This window comes from Giraffa tippelskirchi, chromosome 3 (genome assembly GCF_054371585.1).
Source record: "Giraffa tippelskirchi isolate mGirTip1 chromosome 3, T2T-mGirTip1v1.2.pri, whole genome shotgun sequence".
NCBI lineage: Eukaryota > Metazoa > Chordata > Mammalia > Artiodactyla > Giraffidae > Giraffa > Giraffa tippelskirchi.
In genome coordinates, this window is record NC_137277.1 from 160,843,395 (window position 1) to 160,865,339 (window position 21,945).

Sequence of the window (21,945 nt, forward strand, 5' to 3'; positions counted from 1 at the left end):
ATTTACACTTTTTTCTCTCATTCAGTCATTTATTCAACAAACATTAATTGAGTGCCTGTTATGTTCCCAGCACTGGGTGAGGTGATGGGTATAGTAGTGCCCAAACTGGCATCATCCTTTCACTCAGGTAGTTTTGTATTAATAGGAGGAACAGATATGATACAAATCAATGACTAAAAGACTGTAGGGAGTAGTAAGGTGGGGTTAGAGTGGTGGGAACAAGTGTGGAGGCAAGGATATCAGTTAGGAGGTCATTGCAGAGTATAAACTAGGATAATAATGACCTGGAACAGGATTATTTACAACTAGTCCTAAAACATCTTCATCTCCTTTGCTACAATGTTTCAATAACACAAGTCAGCTGTGTTGCTTCTGATTTTCTTTTACTTTAAAGAGAAAAACATATTTTTCATTGTTTTTAATAACGGGTAAATAATTCTGACCTAGTAGAGATTTGGGTGAATATAGGTATTTAATTTTCTTATGTTTACATTTTTATTTCAGTTTTTTTATTCACTAAGTACTTATAAAGCATCTATTTATTGCAAGATGGAGTTGCTGCTGAATTTATGGCTCTAATAATGACCATTTGTTTTGTTCTACTGGATAAATAATGGTAGCTTCTATCTAAATCTAATGAAGTAAGACAAAGAAATTTTTTTATAAAACAAACAAAAAAAACCCTGTCAATTCTTTCACTTGAAAAAAAAACACTTTGTTCTAATCTTTATTTTTATCCTATCAAATTAATGCTTATTCACTTTAAAAAGTTATTGTAACATTTGTATTTCATACTCTACTGTATATTAAATTTAATTCCTGGTCTTGGATATACAAATTGAGAGTTAATAAGGCCATAAGATTAATTTCCTCATCTATTAAACATGCAAATTTGCAATATATGATCTCTAAGGTTCCATTTAGCTCTAAAATTAGGTTCAACTTAGCTCTAAAAGCTTTAATTCCAAAAGCTGCATAAATGGATTGCATTCCTTATAGTATCAGAGAGCATACAGGTATAATCAAATATTTTTATGTTAAACTATAAATTTAAAAACATCTCATCCACAGTAACTTGCCTTGTATGTGAAGTTGTAAACGTCTAAGTAGTGCAGAAACGTAAGTCCAATGAGGTAAGATAGATGGGATCTCTCTGGAAGAGGCATGATGCAGAATTCCTTCATTGCATCTTCCAGTTGGGGATTGGTCATATTACCATCACAAGAATGCAACCAGAACACACTAGAAATAATCTGCAAATTGGAAGAAGAAAAATACTTTAGCTGTGAATCCTTTCAAGCCACCTGTCCATTTGGAGTTTTCTTATACTTTTAGACTTCATTTAAAAATAAGACAAATTAGCCTTAAAAATCAAATAATTTTTTGTTTAAAACACTAACTGCTATCAATAATCCTATAAAGAGTCCATGTGTGTGTTCAGTCACTCAGTTATGTCCAACTGTTTGTGACCCCATGGACGGTAGCCCACAGGCTCCTCTCTCCATGGAATTTTCCAGGCAAGAATACTGGAGTGGATTGCTATTTCTTACTCCAGGGGATCTTCCCAAACCCGGTATCAAACCCAAGTCTCTTAGGCGTCCTGCATTGGCAGGGGCATTCTTTACCACTGTGCTATCTGGGAAGCCCATAAAGAGTACATGAAAGTGAAAGTGAAGCTTGCTCTGACTCTTTGTGACCCCATGAACTATACAGTCTGTGGAATTTTCCAGGCCAGAATACTGGAGTGAGTAACCATTCCCTTCTCCAGAGGATCTTCCCAACCCAGGGCTCAAACCCAGGTCTTTCAGGCCGATTCTTTACCAGCTGAGCCACAAGGGAAACCCAAGAATACTGGAGTGGGTAGCCTATGTCGTCTCCACAGGATCATCCTGACCCAGGAATCGAACCGGGGTCTTTTGGATTGCAGGCAGATTCTTGACCAACTGAGCTATGAGGGAAGTCCTTAAAGAGTACATAGTTCACTGGAAAGCTTAAGAAATATCATGGGAAAACAGACAGAAGAAATCCATAGTGATTCCAAGATTTCTTGCTTGAAAGACTGGGTAAATAGTGGTATCAAGAAAGAAAATTGGTTTGGATTAAGTTTAGGAAAATTACTAGTTTAAGACTCTTGCTGCCTTAAAATTTTACTCTTACTTTATTTAAATTGCATTTCATTTATATAATCATTTGAAGTTACAATCTTACCCAATAAATCTGGGGTCTAGAGGTGAATGGTGAAGAAAAAAAAAATCCAGAATCACACAATAGTATGAATTCTGGACAGTAAACCTTGTTTGGAAAGTGATGTGTGACTATGGGAAGTTAAGATGTCATCTCTATTTCCACCGAGGTGAAATAAACAAAATGTTTATGAAATTCAAGGATATAGAAACTTTTCTCTCTTTCCTTTTTAAAGTAATATGAATGTATGCTCTCTTGTCTACCTGCTTTTACTTACTAAACTGAACCTGTTCTTCAGAAGCCAAAAATGTGATTGCTGAAATTAGATCTTTTAGGATCTTATGAGTGAAAGGTGAAATCAAGGGGCAAAGGTAAAGAAATATTAATTGTTAGAACTAGAGGAAGAAAAGTGAAGATAAAGCAGTTTTCATTTTTGTCTGGGGGAACCAATTAAAATGACACAACTAAACATAAATATTCCAAAGTCAGCCTTAAAGGATTTTAAAAAACTTTATCCCATATTGGAGAATAACTAGGTTGTGTTTAGAAATGACACACTCTGTCACATGTAAGTTTTGAACGGATGAGGTCTTAACCTCTGCAGTTCTTTTGGAAAATTTCTATGACACTTCCAGACAATGAACTTGGAAAAGGGATTAAAGATAAAACATTTCAAATGGAAAACCCTATTATCAGCCTATGAGGAAATGCCATTACTCATTTTCACAGCAAAATACATTGAGTATACCTATAAACTTACCCAGAGTTTTCTCAACCATATCTATTTATATACTCAGTCTTATCTCAGAGATTTAAAAAGAATAAAAAGTGTCCATTTTTATTTTAGTTTCAACGAATTGTAAACGGTCTTCCTTTTTTCCCCTGATTACATTACTGAAACTTGCTTTGATATCATCATAATAAAATGTAAAAATTGACCTCAGCTAATGTGATTGTGATAGTGAACTGAAAGAATTACTGATGGCACCACTTATTTAAAAAAAGCATCTGGGGTGAAGATAAAGAGAAGACAAAGAGGGCAAAGGAAGGGGAAGGAAAAGTAGAGGGGAAGGAACAGACAGTGGTAATGTTCTTGCTTCAGGACTTTTCCTTCTATTTTCACCTAAGAATTAGGCTTCTAATTTTATCATTTGCATGGAAAATTCACCAGATTTGCATGCAGCTTCTCCAGGTTTTACTGATAAGTGCTCAACAAATACTAAATCCTATTTAAACTTTTGAAAACCTGGATGTAAGTACAAACATATTCCATCCCACCTCAGCTCTGTTGTCAGGGATGGGAATGGCCAGCAAATTGTCGATACTCTGATTGGACATTCCTGTTGCTCTCCTCAGTTCTTCTTTCAGCTCATCAATATTTTTAAACATTTCTATTAACTGGCCTGCAAGAAAATAAAACGAAACAAAACTCACATGTGGATTGCAATATAATTCTTTTCAGTCATTCTAATATAAAGAAACCTTCTAGACTAAAACATATATTCAACATATATGCCTTGTGTCAGGAACAGATGTCTCTCAGTTTTGGCAAACTTTGCGTCTTTAGGATCTATTTCTATCTGATTTAGACTTATTCCTGTTATGATATCATTAACCCAAGGTAACAGATTGCTCTGGATTATAAATTTTCCTTAAATGTGTACAACGCAAAGTTGATTCAAAGAAAATATGGTTTCCTTGCAGACTTTGATCACACAATCTGTTAAATATATATCTCTCTATTTGATTTAAAACATCACACAAATTCAAAATGCTTTTTCGCCTCATATCACATAATATCGTCAGCTTGGGACAAGGTTTGCTAAATCTGAAACATAATGTCACAGAGCATTTTTTTCTTAACTTTGCCCAGCACCTTGTGTTTTATAAAGGGTTTTCACAATCATTATTTCAATTTTCAAATAGAATGTGTTTAACTTCAAACTCTTTTAGAACAGTTATTATAATTATTTCACATCTGGGTCATTTAATGAATAACAAATGATATTTTTACTTTATTTTAGGAGATTGTGATGTCCATTTTGTAAATGTCTTTTCAGTTTCTTTATGAAGTATCCCTCATGCAAATATACTTTCTTTATTTTTGGACTTAGTGCCCTTCCAATTTTGTGGCTGCCTATTGTCCAAAATTCTGAATGCCTTTCTTTTCAGTATTGAGGTATTATGCAAAGAAGAAATGTATTGCATGATGCACCATGCTCAGAATACTAATAGGAGGTTCTGAATCAGTATTTCCGTAGACAGCAGTGCATCTTTATTTTTAAAATCAGATTATTCTCACGGAAGTAAATAAATTTCATCCTCGCTCTTGCAACCTACTATTTAATACACTTTAATATATGAGAGAAATAAAAGGTGAATGGTCTAACTAGTTAAATTTTTGAAGACATTTTGCTATGAAATCAAATTTCGCTATTTCATTCTCTGCTGGCTTGCTCGGTGTTTATTTTAGACAAGTGACAATATTTGAAAGCTTCAGGTGTTTCATGTATAAGGGCAGATACAAAGTAGGTTTCATTAGGAACTTTAATATAGCCTTTCCTAAACTGTAGCAAGAGAATCACACACATTCTAATAAGACAGCATTTAAAATATGGATGGGGAAACACCTGGTTTTTCAAAGGTGTCTGCACTGTTATTGACATGCAGCATGGCTTCTAAGGTCGGCATTAACCGTGTGATATTTTCCAAGTAATTCATTTGCAATGCCTGTTCTAGAAACCTGAAACAAAGCAGAAGAGGAAGAGAAATTGAACTAGGAATATCAGTAATTATTTGAGAAGAGATTTTGCCAAGGAAGAAGACAATGAAAAAACTCACCGATCCATATCTAAATTAATTTTGCTTGGATCCCCAGAAAGCAAATCCCTCAGTTTCTCAGACAGAACATCATCATGATACAGTAAGCTGGTGGCTATTTCGGTGCCAAGCTCTGCTGCTTCCAGAAGCTGCACATGAAACGCACTCTCTTCACATAGGTTCCCAAAGTCCATACTGGAGAGCTGGCACATTTCCTCTATTGAATTGAAAGTTTCAGGTTCACAAAGAAGCTTGGTCAAGTTTCGAAGTTGAGACAGCTTTCCGAGGGGGAAAGAGTGGGAAATGTTAGTGACATTATTCTAAATATTTAGTAGTTGATAATAAGCAACCAAAATTGATTTACTTCCTAAAAACATTTTGCTTATGTGTTTAGTTAGTTGGCATGTGGCAACAGGTTTACCACAAAGCACTGTTTTCTGTCATTTGAGTTTATTGTTCTCAAGAAGTGTTATAAAACTTTCGGACTTATTAGACTTCTTTCTCAACAGTATTCATAATTTATAGATTCACAGGTTTAAAAAAGTGTAGTTTAATCTCATTTAAACCACAAATACTTAAACTAATTTTATATTTTAGCATATTTTTAAAATTATGTGTAAGGGCAGACAGCAAAGCAGATTTGATTTGAAACTTCAAAAAGGTTTTCTTCATACTCACAAGATGGCTACTATCAAAACAAACAAATGAACAAACAAATAAATAAAGCCAGAAAATAACAAGTGTTAGTAGGATATGGAGAAATTAGAACCCTTGTGCACTCTTGATGGGAATGTAAAATGATGCAGCCACTATTAAAAAAAATAGTACAGTGGGTCTTCAAAAAATTCCAAATAGAATTACCATAATACTCTGCATTTCCGCTTCTAGGAACATACTCAAGAGTATTTATTAAAAGCTCGGTTTTAAACAGTTATTTGGAGACTCATGTTCATAGCAGTTGTATTCATGATAGCCAAGAGGTGGAAGCACCCATGTGCATTGACAGATGAATGGATAAACACATATAACGTGTATATGTGTAATGTGTATATGGTATACACAGATAATGGAATACTCTCCAGCCTTAAAAATTAAGGAAATTCTCTCACATATTACAATGTAGATAAGTCTTGGGACATTTTGCTAAGCGAAATAAGCCAGTCATAAAAAGGCAAATACTGAATGATTCCATTATATGAAGTACTGAGCACAATCAAATTAATAGCAACAGAAAGTAGAATTGCAGGTGTCAGGGACTAGGGGGTGAAGGGAATGAGAAATAGGTGCTTAATACATATAGGATTTTTCTTTGCAAGCTTAAGAGTTCTACAATGTGTGTATATTTAACACAACTGAACTACAGAGTTAAAAATGGTTAAGGTGGTAAATTTTATGTTACATGTATTTTACCACAAGTTTAAAAAAATTAATTGACCCCAAAAAAAGACTTTTTAAAACTGCAGCATGAGAATCACACATATTTTAAAATATGGATGTGTATATACCTGGTTTTTCAAGTGTCTACACTGTTACGGACTGACATCTTCTATCCTCTTATTTACTGAGGGAAACTTTTGTTTTATGGAATGCCCTTTTTAAAAAGGGTCTAAAATCCTTTATTCAGAAAAAAAGGAGAAAAATGAAAATCTACTAATTTCCTACCCAGTCAAGTATATTCCTCCTTGCAGTTCACTATGCTCTGTGTGTTCTGAGGATATATCTCCAGTTATATATCCTAGTGGGAAAACATTATGCCTCTGGGAAAGCTAGTTCTGTTGTGCTCAGAAGCAACCCTAGAGCTATTCATTTTAAGACATGAAATAATTTGGAGCAACATCTAAAGAAGCAAATATATGTGCCATTCATTACAGTTCAGTTTCCAATCAGCAGCTGCATTTTGACAGAAATGAGTTATGATACAAGAAAATGTTCAGGAATATTTCTTTGCATATGTCAAATGGGAAAGGTACAGTGATGTGTCTTGGATGAGAGATTTATTGTAACTACATGTAGGCACTAGAAATTAAACACAAATCATTTTAGACAGTAAATATCATTGGTCTATTTAATATCTAATTGATTTCAGGGTTTGAACTATCTAAAATGGTTTCATATGTATTAAAATTCTACTTACTAGTCCTATTGTTATGAGAAACTTTCCATTCTGCAACAAAATCAATCATTTTGCCAGATGTAATGATATATTTATCACTTGTTCCTTCCTTTGATTTTCCAAATACTAGATATGATTAAACTTCTAATGAATAGAGCCAAACTTCTCTGCCAGTGACTTTTATTCTGGTGATTTCTTAAACAAAAAGATAAATACTGGGAGCCCAATTTATTTTTTTAATTGAGCTTTTAAGGGTGTAGTAAGTTTGAATGACTTTACTCAGCAGAGACTGAAATATATTTTTTAATTGCAAGTTTGACATACATGTATAAGAAACCAATAAAAGCCCATATATAGAATAATCTTGGCTTGATAAGGCAAAATATATAGAAAGAGAAATTGGAAATCTAGCCCTGCTACTGAAGTAGAATTTGTCCTCTGAAATAAGAATTTAATTCAGGATTAATAATGCGCCCTGCACTGTGAGGCACAGACACCAAGAAGCAACATGATGGTCATTTAGTATTTGTCATTAAGAGCTGAACAATAAAAAGGCTGAGCACTGAAGAATTGATGCCTTCTAACTGTGGTGTTGGAAAGACTCTTGATAGTCCTTGGACATCAAGGAGATCAAAGCAGTCAATCCTAAAGGAAATCAACCCCAAATATTCACTGGAAGGACTGATGCTGAAGCTGAAGATCCAATACTTTGGCCACCTGATGTGAAGAACTGACTCATTGGAAAATACCCTGATGCTGGGAAAGATTGAAGGCAGGAGAAGAAGGGAATGACAGAGGATGAGATGGATGCATGGCATCACCGACTCAATGGACATGAATTTGAGCAAACTCCGGGAGATGGTGTGGGAAAGGGAAGCCTGGCGTGCTGCAGTTCATGGTGTCACAAAGAGTCGAACATGACTGAGCGGCTGAACAACAACAACTACTTTCTTTTAAAAACAATACATGCATTAAACTTTTAGAAACTTCATAGTTTATTAGTAATCAATATACATTCAGAGAATTATAATTGTTTCTTCAAAAGTATGTGTCAAGTCCAGATTACAGGTTTGTTAAAGTCTTATGTATTAAGACCCTGACCTACATAGTAAGGTGTCAGCCTAAACTTGAACAATGACCCATAACTAACTCCATGTCCAGCTGTGATTGAATTCCCTTTTGTCTATGGTTCATAATGCATTTGAATCAGAATTGTAAGTAACATGATGGCATAGACCTCAAAATATCATATGCATAAAAATGCTGAAACAGCAATGCTCCTGGGCTCTTAACAGGTGAATGAAAAAAATAGAAAAAAGAGGCCTCTTAAAAAATGTGACAGTGTTACAGTATAAATAGTGTGCTATCTCTATTTTTGCTTAATGTGGGGAATATCCATTTTATGAGTAGTTTCTCAATCAGGAGGTTATCCTTCCCACCTGAGAGGCTGGAAAGAAAAGAGAAAACAGACAATGAAGGGAGGAGAAAACTCAAAAGCTCAAGAAGAGTAGAATGTTCAGTGCTAGAACAGAAAAAAAGTTACCAATGAATGACAGACATTTGGCATTTTGGAGGGTCTAAACCTTCTTAGAAATATCATGAATAAAAAAGTTAGGGTAGGCCCTGACTATCACAATCAAGATACTAATTACCAGAAAGGACAAAACAGGGGAGCAAGAACATATCTTGTTCTAGGAGTTTCTAGACAAACTCTAGGAGTTTGTCATCATCCTTTCAATGATATGTACTGAATATTTTCCATGTGTTGGACTCAATGCCAGGTGCTGAGGGTACACAGTAAAGCAACACACTTATTCATGTTCCTATGGAGCTTGTAGTCTAGGGATGAATGGGTTCTGTCAATTGTAAATTGCAGCCATGCTTGTTATAAACAGCAAAAGATTTTCTACCTAAGGAACAGAATGATAGTTTATTCGTTCTCTGGCTTCTCAAACTTTTTTGATAACGTAACCTACAAGGCGAGCAAAATACTCAAAATGTGGATGCTGTTTTAAATTATCCTTTGCTCCATTCCCAGGACATTAGTGTAAATGATTGAGCATATATTGTTTCCATTTCCCAGTGTACATTGTGTGCTTCCCAGTTATTCTGCAAGTTGAGAACTACAATGAGTAATTGCCCTGGTAACACTATTACATCACCAGGGCTCTGCTTTAATACCATCATTTCTTCACACATTTGTGAGTCCGGTCTTAAGATCCTGCTACTGCTAGATGTGATACTTTGAAAAAGCAGAAGGCACAATTTCATCAGATTTTACACTCTAGTTGGAGAAATAGATCCCACATATACAACAAGTTATAATACTAAGTAGTAAATTCCAAAAGCCAGAAATCTCACTGTAGTTGGAAACTCTACTTCCCTATGCCTCACTCACCACTGGCTGCCAAGCTGTGTCCATTCAACATCCTACAATGCTCTTGACATTCTTTTCCTTCTGTTCTCTGCCACTGACATCTTACAGCACCTCACGTTTTGCTTAGGTTATTGCAAAAATCACCCATTTGGCTTTGTTTCAGTCTGTCTTCCACAAGTCTCCTAGAGAGATCTTTTTCTAAAGTGAGGAATTTACCTTCTTCAAATTCACAATTTTCAGGATCAGATTCAAACTCCTTGACTAAACAAACTCCTTTTTCCCCCACGCCTTGGGGATCTGAGCCTCCTTTCCTGCCTCTCTTATAAGCACCTTGTGCTCTAGCTGGACTCATGACTTCAGGTAACCCCTAGCTGTCCTTCATATTCACACCTCTGTTTTCTTACCAACTCACATCTCTATGTTTGGAATGGAGGACTATTAACATAATCCTACACAGCCTGGCAAGACTGAGGGTAAAGATTATCTCCTTCATGAAATTTCTTCTCTCCACCTTCATCTTCTGCAATCTAAGTCAGATATACCACCTCCATATACAGAATCTTGTCTATCCACATACCACAACACTTGTCTCACTGTGTTATAATCACTGGTCTGCTTTTCCATCTCCTTCACTGGATTGATTATAAGGACTCTGGGGTTAGAGATTACATCTTTTAAATAAATAGAGTAGCATTATGGGAGCACAGAGGATGGATGGAATGAATGAATGGGTAAATACGATATGTGCACAAAGTCATTACCCTTATTTGGAAACAGGGAGAAAGGAGATACTCTGATATTATAGGAGTGACATTTAACCTTGTCCTTGACGGATGAGCAGGTCTTCTCCAGATGAATGCATAACTTCTTTCTCATTTAACTAAGATATAAGTCTCTCATATAAACTAAGATAGTGCTAAATTAAGTACACTAGAAATTTGATTCATGTAGAAGACTAAGCCTACAATGTAGGTAATCTAGTATAACTAGCATATTTATTTGTAATATACAGGGACACATGTTTTCTATGCCTGCTTAATTAAACCATGTTGACTATACAGACATCATCCTGCTTGCCCTGAATAAACCAGTTCTAATTTTACTTTATCCATGGCTATGTAAATCCAATTAAACTGCTGTTCATACTCAGAAAGCTGCTTTCAAAATTTAATAGAGTTATTTAAGAAATAGAGTGGATTTCATGGTAACCTGCATAGTGTATGCATGAGCTAAACAAAGAAAAAGAGACAAATGCCAACCAATTCAAACTTCAGAGTTAACATTTTTTTCTGTGGCTTTTTTCCCCTTTCTTCAATATCATACATTTTAATATGATTTATGGGTTTCTGCTTCTGATGATAATAAAAATAAGGTGAGTCAATTTCTGAGATTTTTGTATACTGTGAAGTCTAAAACATTAGCTTTGAAATCAACATTTATAGCTTTAAAATCTAGGGACATGTCAAATTAGAAATCAGATTTTTAATGCCTTTTAAAATCATGTAGTTTAATGAGACAACTATATCAGGAGTCATTCCTTTACATGTTACATTCTGTAATTAGGCTCTTATGGGTCATTTCAGACAGAGATAGACACCAATTAAAAAGAAAATACAATTACATAGCACCAACCAGAACTCGTCACCCTTTTTCTAGCATTAATCTAGAGTCAAATAAGACTAGGACTTATAAACATATAGATTTAAAAATTACAAATATATCTTTCCATAGAATTACAGGAAGTATTGAGGGATTTTTTTGTCCCTTTCATGGCTTACTTTTGATTTCAAGACTTCAGAAACTGGAGGGAGGTAATCCTCATAGGAACCATTTTGAAGAAAAGATTTTTTAAATTGAATTGTAGAGTGCAGCATTCTTAAACTTTCTGTAAAAGAGGAGGAAAGAATTACCTTATGTGAACTGCAAGGTCATTTAGGAAATCTATTTGAAAGACACCTTCATCCTAATTTATTACTACGTTTTTTCTAAGATAATAGCCTACTTGAATCTAACTATAAAATGAGTGAAAATTTAATCTTTCCTTGAACCATGGAGGCTATGGAGTTCATTATTTTTAAAATATTCATAGATATTCTGCTTAGAGACAAAAATATTTCCAGCAAAGGTGCTACACAGTATTGGTTCTTTGTGAACTGAATACGCTTTTATTTGGTATATATTATTAACCTGAAGGGTTTGAGAGAGAATAGGTGGTATAATCACTGTGATACAAATATGCCCTTCCACCCTTGATTAATTCATGCCCAGTATAGAGAGATTACACTCAAATATTTGTTGTGCTATTTGCTTGCCATTAAGTCTCAAAAAAGCTATTTTGGTGTAGCAATAGTGAATGTATATTTCCTACAAATAGATGTTTTATCTTTAAAAAAGAAAAAGAAACATTTAATTAAATGTAATCTTCACAGTTGTCTGTGTAGGTAGAAGATGGAAAACAAAGTGCGTAAGGAGAGGAAGTAAAAAATAGTCTGCTACAAAAATGACTTTATTTATGTAATTTACATCTGCTTTTGGAAGTCTTCATTATCCTTTTTATTATTTTTTGACAACTAAGATTAAAGGTATAGAAAATGTCATGGAGAGTTATGTGAATTCCTAATTCTGGAGACGTAGAATGTTTATCTAGGTGGTCACTCGCACGTTGGGCTTCCCGTATAGCTCAGTTGGTAAAGAAATCTGCCTGCAATGCAGGAGACCCTGGTTTGATTCCTGGGTCAAGAAGATAAGCTGGAGAAAGGATAGGCTACCCACTCCAGAATTCTTGGGCTTCCCTTGTGGCTCAGCTGGTAAAGAATCTGCCTGCAATGCGAGAGACCTGGGTTTTATCCCTGGGTTGGGAAGGTCCCCTGGAGAAGGGAAAGGCTACCTAGAATTCCATGGACTACCCATGAGGTTGCAAAGTGTTGGACACAACTGAGTGACTTTCACTTACTTACTCTCACATTATTTCTTACATGGTTATTATACATTAAAGTTTGTCGAGGTGGCCAGGTGGTACTAGCAGCTGCAACAGGAGTAGTAATATAATAATATGATTAGATATTACTTCATATATCAAACCACTGAAACAGATGCATATGGAAATGAAGATTTTAAAAATTTCTTCTGCTTTAAAGCAAACATAAGACTTACTATTTTAGAACAAAATTAGAAACCATGAGTAGCATTTTGACTCTTAAGAAAGAAGAGCATTACCTTTTGATCCCCTGGCTAAATTGCCAGTGACATTTCTCACACATGACAAGTAAGGAATATAAGGACTATCTGCTGATATATTTAAGAGGGCATCTTCAAACTTTTCCAGTATTAGGAGCCTATAGAATTATAAAAGAAGATGTAAATTAAGTCATATAGAAATAAAGTAAAGCTATTTTGTTGAGATCCTGTGAGTCCCTGGTTGTCTGGCACTGGTTGACTTGAGCGTTGAAGCCCTGGGAAGTAGGACATCTTCCCCCATCCAGCCCAACTGCACAATGACAGCACTACTCTGGATTCTCTGAGTATTTACCTTTTCCATGGGCATTACCTTTATATTTAATTACTTTAATATTCAATCATAAGTGATCTTAAGATCATTTCTAGGCACATTTACATGAAAGAAAAATCACTGGGCTAGCGTTGCCAGATAAAAGACAGGGATCCCAGTTAAAACTGAATTTCAGGAAAATAACAAATAATTTTTCAGTGTTAAGTACATCCCACAAGTCCTGTGTGTTTCTTTCCTTTCCTTACTCCCCTAAATCTGGCAACCCTCTCTCGGGACTTCAGCTTCCTCTTTTGTCAAATGAGAGATAGGGGGCTGGGTGATCTGCTAGGTCCCTTCCACCTATAACATTCTCTAAATAATTTAAATTTATGTAGTTGTGATAAAAAGGAAATGGTAGAAGCTAACTGAATAATGTCAGTTCCTTTTGTTCTTTAAGCAACCAACTCAGAGTTCCCCAATTAACCACTTTTTGGCTTCCTTTCAAATCGCCTGCATGTGAGGACATAGACTAATATTTTTGAAGCAAACCTATGTGAGTAAATGTGTGCATGTTACACATGCCCAGTCACTTCATCTGTGAGACTGCATCTCTATTTTATAATTTCTTCCCTTAATGTCTATTATTGGATTTGATGTACAGAAGAGATAGAATAAATGTCAATGGTTGATTTGGGTACCATCTATTTTGAATCAAACTGTACAGCACACAAATTAACTAGTTCTATTAGATGTTAACTTAGATTTTATTCAAATACTAATGGAAGAGACTCATCCTGGCATAGCCAGTAAACATGTAGGATGGTGTTTGCACTAACATTAAAGTCTCAGAGTATTTGGATGTGGGTTAATGACACTGGATCCTTGAGGAACTTAAACAAGAAAATCTATGGCAAGAAAAGTCTCTAACTTACCAGTCAGGGCAGAGCTTATTGGTCTGATGGCTGCCTTTCATTTAAATATAGTCCATAGCTTCCATGTTTAGAAAAACTGCACCCATTCCTGAGCTTTCTTGCTTTCATTCAGGCACTTCTTTGACCAGAGACTCTCCTCTTATTACTGCCTCTCTTTCTTTTGTGTTTGTCTTCCTCTTTGTCATAATTATTATAGCATTGAGCCATTTCCATCTTAGTGCCATGCTCAATAGCAAAATATTTGTCTAACTTCAAATGAAATAGCACAAGAACTTCTCATGACAAATTTTCAAGCTTTAAATAGAAGAATGTTGAGCTAAAAGTGATCTTGAAATATCATATAAGCCATTATCTTAGTTCCATGAAGAACATCTGATTACCAAGATTTGTGAGATTATATTTAATATATACCAAAAATTAAGATATATATAGGCCAACTGTTTTGGCATAAACATCCCAAGTATTTCTTTAAACTATTTAATTTACATATTTTATATAAAATTTTACCTACATCCTAAGAATGCTTACAAAAAAAGATGAACTTACAGATATATGTGTACATGTATGTGCATGTACACACACAACAAAAAAAAGTAACTTTAGTGCAAAAATAAGGAGGAGGGAGAAGAGCTATGAGGGAAAAAATATTTTTGAGCAAGCAGCTTTTCAAAGAAAATTCTGGACTATAAACACTTTTATCTCATGCCAAATATTTCCATTCTGTGATTATTTTAAAGTGGGAAGGGAAAGGGAGCCCAAAGATAAGAAATCCCTTAATTTCATCAATTTCAACAAGAGCCATCTTAAAAGTAATGAATTCTTCCTAATAAACTGTCAGCTAGCTGTCAGCAACCAACTACATTTGTTGTTTAATTTTCACATCTGAAGAGCTAGCACTATCAATGCTGTGGATGCCCCCAAGGCTCTGACAAAGATACCTGGCTTCAGCAACAAGTATCCAGTTGTCTCAAGTCAGAGGTTTTTTTGTTTGTTTGTTTGTTTGTTTTTTAAATATTTTGCTGGCTATATAGAGAATGTGTTTAAAAGACTTGATTATTTGGAATATGGAATCCTGTCTGGGGGAAAATTGCCCAGGGCTGCAAGACTGCTCTTGGGAGAAGCATCTGGTTCAGGCATCTTAGAGGAGAGATGTGGGGGCAGAAAGAGGAGATGGTTGTTGATGGAAGAATTTTGCCTAGAATTTCCCAGAGTTGGGAAACTTCTCACTGAATAATAGAAAGTTTATAAACAATTGCATAGATTCTATTTTAGAAAAAGAAATGAATGGTTAAAAATAAGTCCTACTATTTGTTTTTATTTGTTTCCATTTCCATTAGCCCACAAAAACATATCTTTTGGGACTAAAGTCAAATAATTTCAATAGTATAATTTATCAGGCCAAAACAACTTTTACATAACAGGTCACCTAGTCTCTAAATGTGCCTTGAACTATATGAATTTACTTCAGTGAGCTTCTACAGACAACTGCTTGAATTTTCTTCCATAACTGTTAGTTACTTGAAAGAACTGCTTATATTAATGGTCCTTAGAAACCAACATTACTGCTGTTATTTCCACTGCCTATTCACTGTCTCAGGAATAGGTAAATATATAAACATATTTACATGAACCAAAAACAGTCCAAAATTAAATAACTTATAAACAGTTTTGGCTACTTGAATACTACTGAAGCAAACAAAGTTTGTGTTACCTTGGGGCATCGATTTTTAATGTCAATTTTTAAAAACTGAGATCAACAGTAATGTAAAAAGTTGGAGACTTTTACATCTTTCATATGAAGATGAAGGACTTTGAAAAGAGTTGGAAATTGGGCCTCCAGCTAGATTCTCCTCATAGACATAAGGTGATCTACCCAGAAAGAACATGTGGGATCTAGTTATGCAATCTTAGAACTGAACACCAGATCTTCATATTGCGTTATCTAAAAGTATCACTGAATAATACCAAAAAACAAGTTTCAACTTTACTGCACTTCAACTTTAACTTTTTCTTTTGTCAGTCAATAGTTGATTTTTTCTATTCCATGGTCTTACACACTGATGAAAAGAATGATGTTTATGAATTGTGCTGCTTGCTTATTCAGTCAAGTTACTTACCAATTTAGAAACAAACCACCAAACCAACAAAGACTTACTGTGCAGCCAGGCTGCTTGGGGATAGTGACTGTCCATCTTCCTCACTCCACAGATGTGTTGTATTATCAGAGCCACCTAAAGAGATAACATTTAGCATTTCATTAAAGGATTTATTTTTCTAAGCAAAAATCATCCCAGGTCAAATTAATGGGAAGAAAAGCAGGCAGTCTGCAGAATTTTTCTCCAAATGACTTTACAGAGATGTCTAAGCTCAGCTGGAAACATTTAAAATATTTATTTATCAATTGCCCCCAAACTGAAATAATCCCAATGGTTAAGCATATGCATTTCTAACAAATTATTTCTCTGTGCATCAAACCATTACATTGTTTTATCCTATGACCTGTATGTATAGATGACTCAAATATCTTAATGCAGGTTGACTACCTTGGTGACTTGTTAATCAAATGAAATCAATTTCAATCTCATGGGTCACTGGATTTTTTCATTTGTTTGCCTTCAGTTGTCTAGATTGTAGCCTTAGGAAACATCTGCCATCACTAATCTATATTTTTTATCTTTCAAAAAGCAGCCAGTGATTTCAATTGAATGTAGCTGTGAATGCAAATTAACTAATGTTTATAGAACCATTCTGAGTGGTCTCAAATAATGTGAAGGTTTGGAGTGTAGAAGGCAATCACTAAGTTGTTTCTAATGGAAACCATATATGAAGATCTAATTCAACATGGAGAATTGCCCCTAGAAGTTAAATGGGTCCCTGAGTCAGCTTGCTGCATGGCATTCTATCATTGTAGGGTAAGTGTAGCTGAGTAATATTCCATATATAACACAGGGAGCACAGCCTGGCACTCTGTGGTGACCTAGAGGGGTTGGATGAGGGGAGAGGAGGAGGCTCCGGAGGGAGAGTATATATGTATAATTATGACTGATTCATGTTGCTGTATGGCAGAAACCAACACAAAAAGCAATTTTCCTCCAATTAAAAAATTAAAAAAAAATACACTTTCCTGAATAAAAAAAAAGAGTAAGTGCAACAACATTCACAGGCAAAATTTAAAAATGGCTACTGCGTAAATAAAAACATCAAAAACCCAACGCTTTCATTCAACTCTTTTAAGGAAACGGTATTACTTATTTCACTCTTCCCTGTAGACACTCTTTATTCCTCATAAATAATCCAGAAGTTTCAGTGCTGTCGTTTTTCAACACTGGCCTTATCATTTTCAATAGGGTACTTTATTGACAGCTTTAATACTTCTCCCATTGTCTCTAGTTAGTGTGTTCTAAAGTCTTCTAAAAAGGTCATAGCACGAAACTAGGCAGCCATCTGTACTTTTTTCACGCTGATCATTTTGTTTATTTAAATAAGCATGTGTGTAAAAGACTCCCAGAATTAAAAACCTCCTTGTCTACCTCGGTATCAGTCATGTCTGAGTAATGTCTGTACCATGCCTAGTAACTTGGCAGAATGGCTTTTTCAGTTTTCCTCTCCGGCAGGAGTCCTTCTCTTCTCTGCTCAAGACAGCTAAGTAAGTATTATTGCTCTAAAGACAGCAATGCATCAGTGAATGAAAGGACCAAGAAGAAGATACTCAGTATAAATAAACCTAATTATTAATTATACCTAAATAACCATTATTTATTGGCATCCATATATAGAATTGGAGAAGGAAATAGCAACCCACTCCAGTATTCTTGCCTAGGAAATCCCATGGACAGAGTTTGAGCCTGGTGGGTTACAGTCCATGGGGTCGCAAAGAGTCGGACATGACTTAGCAACTGAGCACATATATAGAATAATCCAGGATAGGACTCTGTGAAGACTTACGCTTCTGCAGTGTAAAAGTATATGAAACCATTTTTCCAAGATCAAATCTCGTTCACTTTGAACTCCTATGAGTTCATCAGCATTTGTAAACTATATGAGCGAGTCCATTAGCATTTGTATACTGTATGGTTATAGAATGTCTCTTCCTCATCAGGTTATTAAAATAAATAACTAATAGAAATTAACTTTGTATATATCAATTATAGGCTTGACCTTGATGTTAAGTATGGACTTTGCCCGCTGAGCACTTGTCCTTCTGGACTTTAAAGTATCTGAGAAGTACCACATTCTGTGGGTTTTAATGAAGTGGAAATTGTTACAGCCCTTTAAAAAGCAAGGCTTTATTTTTATTTATAGAATTAGGCATATATAAAAATGGTGCCCAAAGACAGAGAAAGAAATCTAGTGCACAGACAATCTCTTTTCACCAGTAAACATGGCTTTTTGTTTGAAGATGTAATTTCATGTAATTTACTACTTGGCAAAAGAGTAAACTTCAATGAGCCAAAAAAGGTAATCTTCACCCTGAAAACTCAATTTTATAAATGGAAATACTAAACAGTGAAGCAGGGATCTTTACTGGGTCAGAGCTGAGAATTAGATTCCTTAAAACAGGAAGTTAAGATTTCTTAAAACACCTCAAGTGTTTATTAGCACCTCTGGATTGTCATGGTTGCTGAGGAGGCTTCTGAAAAAAACCCTGAAGTGTGTTCATAATCAAGGCTGAATCAAAAGTAGACATGGGGTGTGAAAGTTTGAATTAGAAATAGACATGGAGTGCAGAAAGGAATGGAGCGATGGCTACTGAAAAATGTATCATGTGGGAAGGAATCTGGCACAATGAATCACACTCTATGACTGGCTGAAAGTGGAGCCATCCTGAGGCTTGGTGGTGGCAAGTACTAGTGTGAGATATCCTAGAAGCAAGTGTGTACATGTCTCAGATGGTAAATATGAGTAAGACCATTTAACAGAGCTCGGAGACCTGGCTTTGGGCATAGATAGATCCATGCTCTCAATCTCAGTTTAGTCATTTGCTGGATACATAACATAGGCAAAGTGCCCCGCCTCCCTTTGCCTCAGTTGTTTTGTCTGCAAAATGGGATAATAAATACCTCTTATAGAGTTGTTTTGATGATAGAAAGGACTTAAGATAATAAAATATTTATCATTGACACACAAAAAAAGAACACTACCTTTTTATTTTTTCTACTTTCTTTCTTTGAAAGAAGGGAATGAGACCTTCAAAGCTATCTGAGTCCTGTCAATCATTAGAGAGGACCCAAGCAAGCAACTCTGCTATGAGTGACCATTTCATTCCATTTTATTTAGTGTAAAGCCAAGGAAGGATTTGTGTTCACAAATACCACTAAATGCTATGAAGAATAAGCATGGGTGGCTTGGGCAACGTGGCAGGTATTTGTACTTCAAAACAAGTTTGGGTTTCCTGAAGGATTCCCAGAAATACTTGGAAGAATTTTTCAAAGGTGATGAAATTTCTGCTCAAGCACGCATGCATGCAGGGGCTTGGGGTTAGTGACATAGGAACTGACCTTAATACTACTGCATTGGTATCTTTAGACTGATGAAGTCACATGTGTAGGAAATTTTTAAAAACAAATATAAGCACATCTAATTCTAAAAATAAAAACATATATCCTTAATGTATTAATATTTTCTTGTCATCCTGATTATTCAGTGGCATGGTTTAACACATGTCAAATTATTAGCATAATCATAGAAATGCGACATGGCCATTGTTAAATATTGAAAATTGAGCTATATTGTTCATCAGGAAAAGTGTTTTGCTGCCTCAGTTAATGAGAGGTTCTTTGGCTTCTAAGGCACTAAAGAACTCATGTCGTTTGTAACAAAAATGTCAACTTTATCCCTCTATACAATTATAAGGTGTGAGTCTGAAGATGAAAAGGAAAAGAATGGTAAGGAGAAATCTGAAGTTCTCAAGTCTTTAAAATGCAAACAGAAAAATATACAGAGGAAATAATTAGTGTCTGTTACTGTACTGTCTGCTTTTTCTGGGCTGGACCTTTTCTTAAAAGCATAAGGCTTTTTTTTTTAACCCTAATATTCATGAAGACCACTGAATTTAACAACAATCAATCCTGTAAGCTAGTCATTAATTCTGTGACTAAAGGCATAAAAATTGTTGTAGACTAACAGAAATTGGTATCCAAGAGTATGTTAGATCCTCCTTCAAGAAGTCTTCAAAGCCTTTAAAACCAGAATTTCATAGGGAAATTGTTTAAGATCTTATAATAAACAATCAACTTGTGACCTGATTACTTATCTATAATCCAAAAATAAAGTCTACATATTTAAAAGGTGGCAAGCTCAGTTGAAAAAGCCTATTCCTAAATTCATTGAGAAGCAGTAAATACTAACCAAACATTTCACTTGTGAAGTAGGGATTTATTCCTTATAGTCCTAAATGTTTGTCTGTATATGGCTGTGTGTGTGTGTGTGTGTCTGTGCATTTCCATTCGTGTGGTATATAATGCTATTCTCTATATGCAAAGATGATATTTTCTGATTCACTAGCAAGATGCTCCAGTATTCTTGCCCGGAGAATCCTGTGCATGGAGGAGCCTGGTGGGCTGCTGTCCATGGGGTCGCACAGAGTCAGACACGACTGAAGCGACTTAGCATGCATGCATGCATTGGAGAAGGAAATGGCAACCCACTCCAGTGTTCTTGCCTGGAGAATCCCAGGGACGGAGGAGCCTGGTGGGCTGCCGTCTATGGGGTCGCACAGAGTCGGACACAACTGAAGCAACTTAGCAGCAGCAGCAGCAGCAGCAGCAAGATGCTATGGTTTGTCTTACTGGGTGGGACAGTAGGTCTATACTGATCTATTCATGCTCTGATGTCCATCATGCATTTTTAAGATGGCTGGCTGAAGAGTGAGTTTTATCCAAAGTAAGACTCATTCTGATAAAAAAAGTCAAATTTTGGAAAAAAGGGCAAAAATACTACAATGCAGTGTAGGCATTTGTTCAAAAAGTTGTGGTAGAAATCTACTTGTTGAGGCTTAGTCCATTACTCTGCTATTTATTTTTTCATACCAAGCATAAACAGCTTTATAATATAGCTAAGAGAGACCATTTTCATAAGAATAAAAATCCTAGAAAGTCACAGCCTCTTTTCCAGCCATTTCTCCTTGTCTCCACACTTTGGTTAGCTAAAGATCCAGATTTAGTGGTAACATATGTTCCCACCTAAGAATAATGTCGTGCCTAAATGGTTGCTTCAGTTCCATTTTGTTTTGTATTCCTAATGGAGCTGAATACAGAATTGCAATGCAGAATTGAATACAGAAGATAGAAATATAATACCTTCAGATGGGGAGTCCAGGGTATACAGCAGATGTTTAACAGATTTATGGAGAGTTCTGAAACCTTCGTTAGTTGTGACACGTGGATAAACCTTCTGCACGACCAGCAGCACACTAACAAGTCGAAAAACAATTAAACCAGATTGCATTTCAACATTTGTAGACAGAAACAAAAGGTTATTCAAGGAGAAAATAGCTACAGTATTGAAAATTACTCTTATAAAAGACAAGATGCTGCTTTGTCATTTAATTGCTTGTTTGTCTGTTCATGCACAAAATCCCAACAAAGTATTCTTGAACCATACAGGATTCTAAAGCCTAAAAAGGTCTTAAAGTAAGGAGTGAAGTTCACATCAGTTTTTTGGTTGTTGTTGTTAAGATCTGAAAATAAGTGGTTAGAAACAGCAGTTTCCAATAAAAGGATACCTCTTTTTTTGTTTTTAAAGGAAAAAAATTAAATATTGGAAATTATTTTCATTAAAAATCAAGCCCAGATAAAGGATCCACTTTCGGGAATAATTATTAATTAAGTATTTGATAAATATTTATCTTTTGCTAAACAAATGTTAATTTTTTTTTAAACAGGAGCTTGCCCTAATTAAAGATTGCATTCTATCCTCTAAGTAGCCCACAGGCACTGCTCCAGGGGGTAGCTCAAAATTAATATCCAGACTAACTGGCACTGTCTTCCCAGGATTTTTATGTTACTAAAAAGATGGGCAGTCTACACTGGGA

The 21,945-nt window shown here is 35.3% G+C and overlaps 1 protein-coding gene across 2 annotated transcripts in view; it reads right to left on the reverse strand.

The window, feature by feature from the left end:
- The window catches only part of ABCA12 (ATP binding cassette subfamily A member 12), a 182,923-nt gene that overhangs the window by 77,640 nt on the left and 83,338 nt on the right, over nt 1-21,945 (reverse strand). For both annotated transcript variants that reach the window (XM_081583043.1, XM_081583044.1), the window contains exons 8-15: nt 21,212-21,324; nt 16,069-16,144; nt 12,711-12,829; nt 11,273-11,379; nt 5,026-5,282; nt 4,815-4,927; nt 3,463-3,587; nt 1,080-1,253 (exon numbers count right to left, since the gene is read on the reverse strand). In XM_081583043.1, the coding sequence (XP_081439169.1) occupies nt 1,080-1,253; nt 3,463-3,587; nt 4,815-4,927; nt 5,026-5,282; nt 11,273-11,379; nt 12,711-12,829; nt 16,069-16,144; nt 21,212-21,324 (1,084 nt within the window). The remainder of the gene's footprint in view (nt 1-1,079; nt 1,254-3,462; nt 3,588-4,814; nt 4,928-5,025; nt 5,283-11,272; nt 11,380-12,710; nt 12,830-16,068; nt 16,145-21,211; nt 21,325-21,945) is intronic.